At 41.0% G+C, this 15,000-nt stretch overlaps 1 protein-coding gene across 1 annotated transcript in view; it reads left to right on the forward strand.

The window, feature by feature from the left end:
* Nucleotides 1-5,103: 5,103 nt before the first annotated feature.
* Nucleotides 5,104-15,000, forward strand: part of LOC134196859 (uncharacterized) — a 10,849-nt gene continuing 952 nt past the window's right edge. Inside the window, exons 1-31 of the mRNA XM_062666081.1 lie at nt 5,104-5,278; nt 5,339-5,524; nt 6,482-6,596; nt 6,663-6,714; nt 6,776-6,879; nt 6,985-7,106; nt 7,160-7,236; nt 7,309-7,419; nt 7,506-7,566; nt 7,638-7,735; nt 8,305-8,444; nt 8,506-8,567; nt 8,700-8,826; nt 8,887-8,933; nt 9,000-9,137; nt 9,196-9,329; nt 9,393-9,461; nt 10,146-10,269; nt 12,222-12,359; nt 12,419-12,571; nt 12,679-12,793; nt 12,859-12,910; nt 13,012-13,115; nt 13,269-13,390; nt 13,448-13,524; nt 13,602-13,712; nt 13,802-13,862; nt 13,935-14,032; nt 14,548-14,687; nt 14,749-14,810; nt 14,966-15,000. The exon at nt 14,966-15,000 is cut by the window's right edge and continues 98 nt beyond it. Coding sequence (XP_062522065.1) covers nt 5,182-5,278; nt 5,339-5,524; nt 6,482-6,596; nt 6,663-6,714; nt 6,776-6,879; nt 6,985-7,106; nt 7,160-7,236; nt 7,309-7,419; nt 7,506-7,566; nt 7,638-7,735; nt 8,305-8,444; nt 8,506-8,567; nt 8,700-8,826; nt 8,887-8,933; nt 9,000-9,137; nt 9,196-9,329; nt 9,393-9,461; nt 10,146-10,269; nt 12,222-12,359; nt 12,419-12,571; nt 12,679-12,793; nt 12,859-12,910; nt 13,012-13,115; nt 13,269-13,390; nt 13,448-13,524; nt 13,602-13,712; nt 13,802-13,862; nt 13,935-14,032; nt 14,548-14,687; nt 14,749-14,810; nt 14,966-15,000 — 3,132 coding nt within the window. The 5' untranslated portion in view covers nt 5,104-5,181. The remainder of the gene's footprint in view (nt 5,279-5,338; nt 5,525-6,481; nt 6,597-6,662; nt 6,715-6,775; nt 6,880-6,984; nt 7,107-7,159; nt 7,237-7,308; nt 7,420-7,505; nt 7,567-7,637; nt 7,736-8,304; nt 8,445-8,505; nt 8,568-8,699; nt 8,827-8,886; nt 8,934-8,999; nt 9,138-9,195; nt 9,330-9,392; nt 9,462-10,145; nt 10,270-12,221; nt 12,360-12,418; nt 12,572-12,678; nt 12,794-12,858; nt 12,911-13,011; nt 13,116-13,268; nt 13,391-13,447; nt 13,525-13,601; nt 13,713-13,801; nt 13,863-13,934; nt 14,033-14,547; nt 14,688-14,748; nt 14,811-14,965) is intronic.

The following is a 15,000-nucleotide window of genomic DNA, read 5'->3' on the forward strand; positions in this document are numbered from 1 at the left end:
CAAACGTCTAGCATGCAGAGAGGAGATTAGAAGATACGAGACTGCATGGACTAGAGACTATAGAGATTCATCGACATTAGTCTGGTTTTTACGTGAACTGCTTACTAGCACATCAAACTGTCTAAAATTAATACATGATGTCTGTTCCCCCATGCACTATACATGTAGTAGACATTGGTCTCCCCAGACCCATGCAGAGCCCTATATATATATATATATATATATATATATATATATATATATATATATATATATATGGCTCTACACATAAACATTTAACTATTTCCAACATCTGTGTCTCTACTATTTAGGGCTAAACGTTCTAAAATTAGTCTAGCATTAAAAAGCCAAAGCTTGACAGAAAGCTGTCCATAAAGAAACATTAGCGTCCTACTAATAGTTTGACAACGATGAAATGCCGTCTTCCTCGCTATTATCTTCAACATCCGCATGCTGTGAGGATGCCTTAAACCAAGAGTCTCAACAACGAGTGGTTCAAATAAACTTTCAGTAGCCTTCACCATGTCTTCACGACGGCTGTTCTTCTCCAAAACTCCAGCTTCTGCTGCTGCTCCAGCACGATTCGCTGCCTGTATTATCTATGAAGGCTGGAGAGAATTTCTCACTGAAACATCAAAGTAAGTTGGCAAGCCACGCTGGAAATCAGGGTGAAAAATGTCACCAGGTCTACTGTTAGATGTAGTGTTACAACGCTGCTCCCGTCGACATCCGGAGTCATCAACAAGAAGAGTGTGAAATAGTGTGTCACAAAAGGCGTCGTGTCGTTTGATAACCAAGTTGGTCTTCTGATCACACCCTAGGAGATGATCACCAAATTCGTCTAACGAGGATCCACAAAGACAAAGATCAGAATTAGGAGAAGGGAAAATGCCAACACCAAGCCAGACTCGTATTGCTATTAATAAACTCTCTGCGGGGCATGGCAAGTCCTAAATTAGGACTAGGCAATGCCCGCACCACGCCCCAGCATGTTGAGTTACTAAATAGCATTCATCGGTGCATGATTACGAATGCTGGCTTCTTGCTTTAGGTCTGACCAAAGCTTGTTATCTAATAATACTTGTAGATGATGTTGGATGTCTGTTTCTGGTTTGAACTCATGGTCAGGTAATAATTCTTGTAATAATTCTTGTGCAAATACCTTTCCAGGAATATCCGGAAATGCGCTCTGTGAACTGTTGAAAGAAATGTTCAGATCTGTATTCATCAGACATTATGAGAGAGCCCGAGTTGCATTACAGCTTCCCAAAAATGCCGCATGCAGAAGAGGATATCCAAGCTTCTCGCAAACCAAGTCCACCTAAACGGATCGGAAGCATCGCTTGACTCCAACAACTGTCTGTAATGGATGAATTAGCAATAGACTCTAGACACCTGCGTAAAGAAGCATCAAACTTTGAAAGATATATATTGAATAGTCTTGTCTGGTGACACTGTCCTTAGGAGATGGTTAATTTTACATAAAGACAAACATGATCGTAGCAGATGTAACTTCATTTGGGGATTCTCTAGATCACAAAGATGTTCTTGGCATTCCTGCATCTTTTGGATCCTTTTGGAAAAACAGCTGTCAATATATATTGAGCCCTATAATAATATGCAGACTTCTCTATATAAAGTTCTGCCCGCACCCAGAGTCCTATACAAAGTGCCCTATATATCTGCTCGGACGATACGTATCCGATAGCAGGGGCGGCGGAGCGAGTTGAAAGTTGAGGGGGCTGAAAGGGTAAACATTACAGAAAGCAGAAATTCTACAGCATAAAGTTGATAAAGTTGGGGGGGCTCTAGCCCCCCCAGCCCCCCCGGCTCCGCCGCCCCTGGATAGATCTCTCGAGCTATAGGCACTACTAAAAGTGGTAGCGCGAGTTAGAGTACGATAAGACGGAAGTTGATTTCGATTACGGGCACTTTCACACTGCTGCAGGTTAAATAAACCGTGGCTATGTTAGGTTTGCTAAGTCAAGTTAGATTACAGTAACACTGGCGCTAGAATAGACATGCATGTGCATTCGTTACGTGTATGCCTAGGGACCTGAATAAATAGACATAGAACCTGCAAATCCGATACTAAGCCTGTAGGGTGTGTTGCCATGGTTTGCACACATGTCTTTTACAGACCTGTTTCCATGTTTCACGCCATCATGTATGCACATTCTACGAACTGGTGGATCTAGCGTATATATGTATATATATATATATATATATATATATATATATATATATATATATATATATATATATATATATATATATATATATATATATATATATATATATATATATATATATATATGTATATGTATATATAGCGAACTAGGCGTTGTAAAAGTTGTAACCCCTTTCTTACTTAATTAAAAATTTAAATAATATAGTTAGTTTGCGTAAATAAATTTATTGCCGAGCGTAGAGAGTGGATTCTGCGTGGAGACGAGTGATTAGGAAGGGGCTGGGAATAGGATATCTAACGAGTCAGTGAGCGTGTACTACAGCTGGGGATTTAGGATAGCTAGCAAGTTGATGATGAGACAACAACTACATTATTTATCCGTATAGCCGTTCACAGCAAATACCGCTTGGTTGTGAATGTCACATTGACTAGTAGGAAGTCATCTCAACTACGGAAGTCTGTGGAAGAAGCAGTTGACTTTGTGATACTGTTGTAGTCAACATCTAGACGGGTTAAAGAAATAGTATATAATACATAGATGGGTATATACTTACTCTCTGTTCGCGTTGACTTTGCGCTTTGAAAATCTGTAATAACTTCTGCGCAAGAGGGCGGACAGTGACGATTTTGGTATCGTTCGAAACCGCAAGTTCCAGGATTTTTTATAGTTAGGGTAACGACGGTGTTTGTATTACACAGGCGGCTTTTGCATATCAAGAGTCGTCAGGGTTATTGACTCATTAAGAAGGTATGGTCTTACAACAACAAGAATGCGGCTAATAGAGGAAGTAGCCAATTAGCAAGGTCATTAATTAAACGGTCCGCTGCCTTGACATCAACACACAGTTGCTCTTGTTTCGTGAGTCGTTGCATGGTATTTCTGACTCCTCTTCTCGTTCTGTTTCGTATTGATAGAGTGCGACTTTCTCTACTGTCACCTAACATCTTTGTATTGTAATATGACCTCTAGAAAGTTAATGGGATATCACTTAACATCTGAGTGTGGTAAACAAATACAGCTGCATCATTAGTCACTTCCGAGCGCAATACTATGTGTACAGTTGTATTGTAGTGAATGGATGATAGCAGTGTGTATGTAGTTTGTCCGTGTGTAGTTTATGTCTGCCCCTAAGTAGGAACTGTACCTTATTTGGGTGCGACAGAAAATACATTATTATATTAGTAGATATCAAAAGAGGAGGGTTTGGCTTTTAGAAGCTATTTCTAGAAGTCTAGCTTTATTACCGCACGTCAACTAACTCCTCCCCTCAGTCTACTACAAGCTTGGACCCCATGGCTTCATACATTAAGCATATATAATAGCCTACGTCCATGTATGCGTAGGAAGTGGTACTAAAATGAATTGGAACTTCAGGTGCTGTAATCAGAAGTTTGATACGCTTTGTTGTATCTAGACTGGTGTACGCAATGGAAGTTGACGTCATGGTCACCGCACTTCATTAATTAATTAATTAAGTCAAACCACATTTAACGTAGCAAGTTAACTTAAATAATGAACTATAACAGTGATCATCTAGTGCATGCTTAAAACCTAGCTTTTCGATATGCAGACGTCCTAAGTTTATATAGCTCCCACTGCTCTGTAGGTAGCTTGATGTCAATTTACCGTTTCCACTTGGGGAATCTGCCACGCAAGATCGTCTCTCCAGAATATCGCGTCTAGCGAAGTTCTCTGGGATACGTATACTAGACAGGGAATTTACGATTGGCCAGGTCAACGCGAATAGATATAGCTCCTAGTTGCTCCTGGCTCTCGACGGTAAGATGTTCCCTAGGGTCTGATAGTTCTAGATCGACAACCGAACCTGCCTCTCTACCGAAGTACATGTAGTCTAATGCGCATGATGTGTGTGTGTGTGTGTGTGTGTGTGTGTGTGTGTGTGTGTGTGTGTGTGTGTGTGTGTGTGTGTGTGTGTGTGTGTGTGTGTGTGTGTGTGTGTGTAATTAACTCTACAGTAAACCCAATTAATCGGCGCTCTAGGAGCTAAACGTCATTTATTAGCTGACACAGTCAGACTCACTGAATTTACTTCATTTTCTAGATAGAAAGCTAGTGTGCTAATAGATATGATCAGCTGGTGTGCCACTTCCCTCATTTTCTCCAGAAACATGGTTGGCTGTTAGAATATTATATTTATGATTGTAATTAAATTATAAGTACTCTACTAAGAAACGGGAATTTATTTCCCATAGTTTCCAATGTTTGTGGTGACTGCAGTAAACCTATGTTTTTCTAAATTGTGAATGACTGATGATCGAGTATGTACGATACATCTACTGCAGACAACTATACATGATTAGTGATTAGTATGTATGTCTATGCTTTTGCCATTTTGTCATGTTCTGCAATATGTTAGCATGATGAGTCTTCTTTGTCTATTTTGCTCATCAGAAACTACACCGCAATGTCTACTGTGAATTTATTCATTTATTAGAAATGAACTAGACTACACACCATCCAATATGTACAAAAACAAGCTATTAATTAATACACTTAGGCAAACTTTCAAACCTTAGATGGTGATCCAGGCCCACCCCATCATCTTTGGTATCCATTCACTAGTGGACCACATGCCTGCAGTGTTTACCTACGTGCGGCAATTGCTCTCCTAGACAGTTCTGCATGCAGCGACTGTCAACAGCTAGATCACCATGTGAAAATAAGGGATAAGACGTCATGTAGATGAAACCTATAAGAACAATCTCTAGACCACAACTCGCATTATTAGTTACAATGCTGGCCTAAACAGGTATCCCGTCCAGTATCGCTGAATCACTCCGCCCGCAGCCTATTGGATTGCAGCATATGCATCCGACCACATCAGGTGTGTGTTAGTGAATTGTTTGTATCAATCAAATACTCACCCAAAAAAACAAGGTAAGCTACCAGATCTATTTTATTCGTGCGTAGAAGTCGAAGGGAGACGTTGCTCTAGTCTCACCACCACTCACGCGTCAACACTGCAACAATGAGATCTCTCAACCCAACACAGTCTTCTGTGTCCTTCAAAGTGAATGCAGCAACGGTCATAATTCTTCTTCTCTGTTTTACCGCCTTTTGTCGAGGTGATTCCTCCCTTCGTTGACTTGACAAACACCTAAAAGCTGTTCATAATTTTTCTCCAGGTACCAACACTATTACCGATCACGACAGCTCAAGGTCAAATGTGCTGGAAGGAAACTCGGACGGACTACCTCCGGATCTTGATCGGAAAGTAGGAGAAACAGACAAAGACCGTCAGACTGCGAAAATAAAGATCACCGCGGCAAAGCCGAGACCTCATATCCTCTTCATTCTGGCAGATGATCTTGGTGAGCTGCCTCGCATGCGCAGACCGCTAAAGTCGATATCGGGTCATTGCATGCGGCCATGCGAACGGACTGGATCAAACTTTGAACGGTTTCGTCCAGCGGTTCGTTGTTCGAAGCTACACCCCAGTATCTTGCATTTCTCAGAAATCTAGGGTAAATACAGTGGCTAGCAGCAGCAATTCGGAAGCAAGCAGTGTACTTGACATAAGTACACAAGTTTAGAAAAATTAGGCTCGTCTAGTGTAGCAGCTTCGCTGCTTGTGGTCAAATTAGGCGCGTCTATGTAAGGTGATCAATATTGCTCGCCTAACGTTTGAAGGCCGTCGGTAGATGTGTACGCAATCAGGGCGTCCTCCATCCCTTCCGTCCTACTTCCGGCGGGAAAGTTTGGAGAACCATTGACGTCTTTTAGTACTAAAAGTGTCTAGTTGTAGTTCTCCACTCCTCATTAACCCACTCAGTCAGGTGGGATACAGTCTGGTGGAATACAATATGAAGTGTCTAGTGGCCGGTCTCTGGTGGGCTATCAAAATTCAGGGTACAGATGCTGTCAATCCTCTGAAGGCTTTAGTTAAGAAAGACTTCATTAATTAAGTTAATACTATGTACTCCCTCTGAAGATTTCCTACACTCATGAGTGAATTCGAAGTCACATTTGGCTTGCCATACATTCATTGCATGCATGTACATTGTCATGTGCACCATAAATTTTGATAGCCCACAAGTGCTCTGACCAGAGACCATCTGATCATGCCTCTTTTAATACCCCACCGGAATTCAAGAACAGATCTTGTTGCAAGCTCCTTCCCTGACAGGTGACTCACACGTGCAATTGACTGGTATCCAATGCCGCACATTAATTAAATTGGAACTTAATAAAACGCAACTTGTAGAATCAAGCTAGATGGAGCAACTGTTCTAACTGTTCCTTGCATGTTTATTCATTCTGTTGTCTAGGATGGAATGATGTTGGCTGGCACTCTACCTCCGATCTCGATACACCCAATCTGTCTCGTCTAGCACAGCGAGGCATCATCTTCAACCAGTCGTATGCACAATCAATCTGCTCTCCGTAATTGCATCCTAATTCGATTGCTATGACTAAGAATTTACCCTGTATACTTTTGCTGGTTTCTAGAAGTCGAGCGGCTCTCCTGTCAGGAAGGTATCCTTTTACAATAGGGATGCACGTGAGAAAGCAACCTCTGACAGCTTGTTGCCTAATTGCCTAGCGGTGCGTGTGTCTAATAGGTGAGCACAGTCGATCCTCTTCGACCATATGGATTACCCACAGATGTGCCGCTGTTGAGTGATTATCTACAGAAACTTGGCTATTCTACTCACGCCGTTGGCAAGTGAGCATAGCATTCTTACTGATGTCTGACCTTAGTTTAGTATAGTATAGTATAGTATAGTATAGTATAGTATATATATATCCACATGGAACTGTCTGCATACAGATGGCATCTTGGTTACTGCAAGAAAGAATACACTCCAACAAAAAGGGGTTTCGACTCTTTCTATGGATTTCATGCTGGAAATATTGGATACTTTGAGCACGAGAACGTTTACAGGCTCAAAGGTTTGACACATTTATGGTTTCGATGTAAAGTTAGAAAACGATTCAATGACCAGGTACTAAACAAAATCACACCGACTTTTGGAGAAATTTGAATAAAGTAGGAGACAAAGTGAAAGGAGAGTACACAACAGTAATTTCATTACTTTGATACCTAATTTATAATTAATTAATTAATTAATTAAACATGTGCTGCTATTTCCAGTTTCTACTGGCCGATGAAGTAATTAAGAAAATTTTCGATCACAAAAGCAATGGAGATACACAGCCCATGTTTATCTATTTGGCATTCTCGGCACCACATGGTCCTTTCGAGGTACTTGATTATATCTAAACAGTAAACATGCAATGGAAGTATGCCAAAATGCCTGACTGACATAAAACAACTTTTACAATCTCTAGGTTCTTGGTAAAAACAATGAATGGGATGGTACAAGACAATCAAGCCGACAGATATATGGAGGTCAAATGTTGCCCTATGATGTAATGACTTACATGGTCATAATTTGGTGTCTGCTGATTATTTTCCTACAGCTATGGTTTCTGCAATGGATGTTGCTATTGGACGAATTATAAAAGCACTTCGAGCAACCAAAATGATCAGCAACACTCTTGTTGTATTTACCTCAGATGTACGTATATGCAATTTTACATATACATACAGCACATACATATGGATATATACATACATACATATACATACATTTTTTTACAAGGACCCTTAGGGCCCAGGTTCGATACTGCAATGACTATACTTGCTATACTCTAAACTTTCAGCAGTCACACTATCATGTCACTAGGTACGTCATACTTGCTGTACTTCACACTTCATACTTCATGCTTCAAACTTGCTGGACAGAACTGACACTCCGGAGAGAGAAGCAAGTGTATGTTAATTCCTTGCCCAAGGGAACTTATGTATGTGGCCCTCCCGCACTCGAACTCTGACCCGAAGGTCCCGGATGTTGCCAATCTCCAAATGCACACTCTAACCAATTGAGCCACATACATACATACATACATACATACATACATACATATACAATGTGACACACACACACACACACACACACAAACACACACACACACACACACACACACACACACACACACACACACAAACACACACTGTAAACAGTCATTTTTAAACAAATTTTTCCTCAATGTTAATTTGTATCACCATGAATTGTTTTTGTTGTAGAATGGAGGTACAGAACATGAAGGAAACAATTATCCTCTTCGCGGCATCAAGAGTACTCTGTATGAAGGAGGCCTGCGTGTCCCTACATTTGTGTACGCTCCCAGACGTTTGCTGCGACACAGAAAATACACAACCAACTCGTCAGTCCATTCAGAGATAGCAAATAGATAGCGACAGTATGCTCATTGCTTTGTGTTACAGACTGATCCATATAACAGACTGGTTTCCAACACTTTACAGTATTGCTGGAGGCTCAGCTAAAGGTATACATTATAATCACGCCATTAATCTCCTACAAAATGACTGCCAACCACGACTACACATATACATATTTTACATTCATTCTGACAACACAGTATCAAATTGCTAAATTTTTGGTTTTTACACTATTTTAGATCTTCCCAAAAGTTTGACAGGGCATGATTTCTCTGGCACCATCTTTAAAAAGGAAACGTCACCACGAAAAGAAATGGTCTACAATCTTTATACAAAGAAAGGGCAACTATTGTCGGGAGCTATACGGTTTAGTACTCAATTGGTATCACGTGATGTCACTAAACTCAAGGCTTGTGTGTATCATAGGGATGAAAGGTTTAAGTTGATAATGGGAAAACAGGGGAAAGACAAGAGTATGGCCCTTTGTTTCCAATAGGCATGCTAGACTGCTTTCTACATTACAATACTTGATGGCTTAGATTTCTGGTATTGCACTGCTCCTCTCATACAACAAAACGCCTCACTTTGCAAGCCGGCAACTTACAACGTAAAAGAAGTGATGCCTGCAGTCGTTGAGCTAAACATAAAAACTTCATTTTCTTTGTTTGATCTTGAAAGTAAGAAGTCTAGTATTCGATTGTGTTATACAAAGTCTAAGCTTGATTTTATGCACAGATGATCCATCGGAAACTAAAAATCTACTTGTTGGTGTTCATCGTCATAGCTCATCTGAACAGCATCACATACTTCAAACATTTCACCGAATGCTCGACAGGCTGTATTACTACGAGCAGTTTGTTAAGCCGAGCGTAAGAAAAATTATGATATCTGATAAAGATCCTCAAGAATATAGCAAATATGGATGGTGCTAGACGTTGCTCGCTGCAAGCTGCTCTGTCACATCTACATACTCTTTAGATGGCCATGCCAGGAAACTTGCAGTAAGAGTGTGTACTTAGTCTAACTTTAACTATTCCAAAATGAATTAATGAAAGTGCTCTATGTTCTGCTGTGCCTGTGGTGAAAGCGATCGCATGCACAAGCGTACATACTTTTCAGGGTATCAGGAATTTTAGGATGAAAAATTCTTGAGAGCTATCTACTGTACACACTTGTCCTGGTAAGCTACCGTAGAACGGTCATGCTTGCCTCCAAGAGGCAACAAGTCCAATGATGGAACGTTGTGATTGCTAGAATTCTAAACATCTGTGAACTGTCAATCCTCCTTTACTTCTGAACCATTTGAAACAATTTGAACATTGAATTGAACCCTGTTGTTACCTTGTAAGTTTCCTTATTTCTTCCATACACTTGTGTCTCGCCTTATCAATCTGTCTTCTAAAAGTCCTGGAGCACACCTCACACATCACATCCCTGACTGCCACCGGAGCAAATGTCCCATTATCTCTCTCCTACGTTCCAAACCATCATGACACAATGTACTCCAGCCCGCTCTCGAGCTCACAGCCTCATCATACCATTTCTCCTCTGATACCTCAATTTCTTTAAATTCTCTTCTCATCATATCTCTCCATCTCTTCTTTGGACCCCATCTGGGGCAGGGCTGAGTCAACCAACCAAATAAGGTTGAATTTTTATATTCTATGGTCTGGCATCCTATCTAGGTGTCCCAACCATTCCAACCTTTCTCTCTTCACTTTCTCAGATGCAGTCTCTTCATCTCCCCACCTCCTCACTTTTGTCATTGTGATGTGCTCAGACCATTGGTGCCTGTTGGAAATGCCCAAGGTACTTCTAATGCATCAATGGTGAAAGGTGTCCAGCTTCTTCTCCTGCTTTCTGAGAAGGACCCAACAATCTGCTCCATAAAACAGCACAGACATAACACACGCATTGTAAATTATTCTCTTTGTTGATATCTTTAGATGTTTATCAATAAAGACAGCCTTTCTCAAAGCCTCAAAAGCCCTTGACCCTTGAGCTACCTTTTTGTCTACCTCCACAGTCATTTGCCCAGAACTGGTAATGACAGACCCAAGATAAGGAAACTCATCTACCATCTCAATGTCTCCTCCCTCAAGGGCAACAGGCGTTCGATCATTTTCCTTAACCAGTCTTCCTGTTATCGTGTGTTTGGTCTTGGGAATGCTAACAGTCAACCCAAAATCGCTGTTTGTTTGTTGGTATTCCATTGCTGCCTTCTCTGCACCTGATCTTGATGATGACAGGACAGCTGCATCATCAGCAACTTGACACTTTGTTATCTTCCTCTCACAGGCGTTCTTAGTATACCTCCTGAACAATTTCTTGTCCTGTTTGTACTTGATCGTAATGCTCACTCCTTCTGTATCCTCTACCCTAACCAACAACCTCTCCACAGCTAAACATGTGTACAAGTTGAACAACACTGGAGCCATACAACAACCTTGTCTCAAACCATTTTGAACCTCAATCTCCTCCACCATTGTTCCATCCAAACAAATTCTTGCTTTCATGTCTTGATGAAAAGACGTGATCAGCTGAATTGTCTCTTCAGGTATGCCAAGCTTCTCTAATGCTTTCCACATCGCCTGTCGTGGGACAGAGTCATAAGCTTTCTTCAAATCAATAAAGGTGAAGAAGGCCTTATATTCATGTTCTAAAGACTTCTCCACCAGCTGAAGTATTGTGAAAATCATGTCTGCACAACTTCTTCCTTTCCTAAAGCCACGCTGCGACTCAGGTAACTCATTCCCAGCTAACTTTTATAGTCCCTCCTGTAAGATCCTGGCCACAATTTTCCCGAATACATCCAATAGAGAAATTCACTTCCAGTTGTCGCAATGGCTGAGATCACCTTTCTTAGGAATAGGAATTAAGATAGCATCACGCCAATCATCTGGAACACTTCTCTTCTCCCAGACATCATGCATCCAACTTGGTCTATGTGCATCATTTGACATCTCGCCCTAAGAGGGTTGCAAAATCTCTGCAGAGGGAAGCCTTGGCATGAACTGAGTGATGCCATCGTTCGACACCCTGTACTCAAGATCAAAAGACTCCAAGACTCCAGTCAGCTTTTTAGCCAGTGTTACTGTACACACATACTGTACACACACACACACACACACACACACACACACACACACACACACACACACACACACACACACACACACACACACACACACACACACACACACACCACAAGAATCACAATAGATACAAACCTTATGTGGAATATGGACAAAAACCCTTTCAGTTTCAATTTTCTTGACCCAATCAGGTTTCATATTTCAACTCTCAACAAGCACCTCTAATCATGTCAAAACATAAATCCACTAGTAAGTTAATTAACTGTAAGCACTAAAATGCATCTTGTCTGCAAGGTAGACTACCTCCTACACTGACCACCTAGGCTTACCCACCTGCTTAGTTAATTAAGTTCTAAGCAGATTACATGAAACCACACTAGATGCAGACCTCATGCACAAATCAGACGAAGCTACAACAAGTAAATCAATATTGAGAACAAAACTAGGTTAAAGTCTTAGTAAAAAACACGCATGGCCAGCGCTAGCAGCGGTAAGTGTCCATCAAAAAGAAACCTCAAAAGACGTAGTACTATTTTGATTACCTACCCTACAAGATTAGAATAATGCTAATGTTACTTGTAAAACGATTTGCGCACCTTCCTGGGCGGAATTCGTGCCTACACATCCTTTAGTGGTCCATCCACTCCATTGTCCTTTGTGTGGCAGAGACAAGACGTCGTGCTGTCAACCTCCAATTTGCGTCTGTCAAACACGCAACAATGAGATCTCCCCATTCAAAGCAGTTTCTCGCAAGGAAGCCAGAGCTGATCATCACGGGAGTTTGTTTGCTTGCCATTTGGCAAGGTTTCACCTCACTTCGCTAGCTAAACCCAATACAGTTTGCAAAAACCGCTATTTTCCAGGTATTAGCGCTAAGCCGAACTGTCAGCGATCGAATTCAGTGGAAGTCAACTTGGATGGACCACTTTCTGATAGAGAAACGGACGACTGTCAGTCGACGCAAGCGAAAGCACAGGAGAGACCTCATATTTTACTCATTCTAGCAGACGACCTCGGTATATGTTTGTCTCGCGTACGGATATCACCGCGTAAATGCGTAGTAGTGCAATCAGCATCCATGCTTTGTGCTGTGTCAATTGTTAATGGTTTGGATGCATTCTAGGGTGGAACGATGTTGGATGGCACTCTACCTCCGATCTGCAGACGCCTAATCTTTCCTATCTAGCGCAACACGGTATCATCTTCAACCAGTCGTATGCACAATCGATATGTTCGCCGTAATAGCATCTGTCTGCAAACGCGTATGAAGATCGCATTACTTTGTATTTTCTATGCTCTCCAGAAGCCGAGCCGCCCTCCTGTCAGGAAGATATCCGTTTACGATAGGGATGCACGTGAGACATGCATCTGTAACAGTATGCATTACAAGTCGGTTGCCTAGCTAATTGTGTGTGTGTGTGTGTGTGTGTGTGTGTGTGTGTGTGTGTGTGTGTAGGTGAGTTCAGTCGACACTCTTCGACCTTACGGATTGCCAACAGACGTGCCGTTATTGAGCGACTATCTAAAGCAACTCGGATATTCTACACACGCTGTTGGCAAGTGAGGCTTTCCTACATCAGTCAGTGTCACGTGGGAGTTGTATGGCCACCCACAAGTAGCCTCGACCTCTCAGACCCGTGTAGCGCCGATTCAATCAATTGAATCGGCGCTACACGGGTCTGGAAGGTCGAGGCTAACACACTTGACTAACAGATGGCATCTCGGTCACTGCAACGCATCATATACTCCAACCAACAGAGGATTCGACTCTTTCTACGGATACTATACAGGAAGCGTTGGATACTTTCACCGTGAAAACGTTTATAAAATCAGAGGTTCAACACATTAGTTAATTAACTAATCACATCAGCATTAAAATTGATGCTGAGCAGGTGAAAAGCATGACTATACAGACTTTTGGAGAAATCTAAATCAAGTGAGAGAGGAAGGAAAAGGAGAGTACACAACAGTAATTTCATTTTTTCATTACCTAAACTTATTTTCTTAATTATTTTTTAATTAATTAAACCTGTGCTGCTGTTTTAGTTTCTCCTGGCTGACGAAGTAATTAAACAAATTTTTGATCACAGAAACAACAGGACTAAACAGCCCATGTTTATCTATCTGGCATTCTCAGCACCACACGGTCCATTTGAGGTACTTGATTCTATACATACATGCATGGCAGTATCACAATGTGCAATTGAAGTTTGACTGAGTGAAATCTATATTATTACGACCTTTAGGCTCTAGCTAAAGATAACCAATGGAAAAGCATACAACAATCGAGTCGACAGATATATGACGGTTGCATGTTATCTCATACAATCTAATGATTTATGTAGCTTTAACTGGTATGCATTGATTGTTTTCCTACAGCTATGGTTTCTGCGATGGATGCTGCTATTGGACGAATTATGAGAGCTCTTCAAGTAACCAAGTTGTTCAACAACACTTTGGTGGTCTTTACCTCAGATGTACGTATTTGCAATTATCACTAAGAAACTAAACTCATCAGCCAATATAGCTGCCGAATATCCATAAAAGGAAAACAGCCTAGCCAGCTTAGTAAGAGTCTATAAATGCAGCCGGTTGAATAAGTACCCTACTTTTCAAGCACAAACTGGTAAGGTACAGGGTAGCTAGTACATGTTCATAGTTAGACATTTGATCTATACTTTGTATTGACAAAGTGTCCATTAATCTATTGTACATTTGTAGCAGCATTATAAACAGGCCAAATGGTTTGATAATTTTGCTTCCATATTTCTCTAACAATGATGCTGTAATCATGAATGGTAGAGAATTTCTACATTAGGACAAAGAACATAAACAATGTCACAAACGATTCCCTGTCCAAAGGTTGTAGACATTAGACTATAGAAATTGGCATTGCATACACCAAAAAATTAAAGGTCAAATATTTCAGTATCTGCATCTGCCTGGATAGTTCCCCGTTTGATATTAATCGACTGAAATTGTGTTGTTGTAGAATGGAGGCACACAACGGGAAGGAAACAATTATCCTCTTCGTGGTACCAAGGGTACACTGTATGAAGGAGGAGTGCGTGTTCCTACGTTTGTGTACGGTCCCAAACGTTTGCTACCACACAGAAAATACACAACCAACTCGTCAGTCTATTCAAAGATGACAAACAATTGGTGACATAATGTTCATTCTTTTACGTTGCAGACTAATCCATATTTCAGACTGGTTGCCAACACTCTATAGCATCGCTGGAGGATCAGCTCAAGGTTACAAATTCACAATAACATTTGATGACCACTACTACACATGCCTAAATCAATATTGATGACCATGGCATTGCATTATATACACACACAATGACAACAAACTACTTTGCTATCATCGTATTACTTTTCCTTGCTACTGTCATTGCCTTCTATAGATCTTCCGTCTGGTGTAACAGGATACGACTTTTCT

The sequence above is a fragment of the Corticium candelabrum genome, chromosome 21 (assembly GCF_963422355.1).
Source record: "Corticium candelabrum chromosome 21, ooCorCand1.1, whole genome shotgun sequence".
Lineage (NCBI taxonomy): Eukaryota > Metazoa > Porifera > Homoscleromorpha > Homosclerophorida > Plakinidae > Corticium > Corticium candelabrum.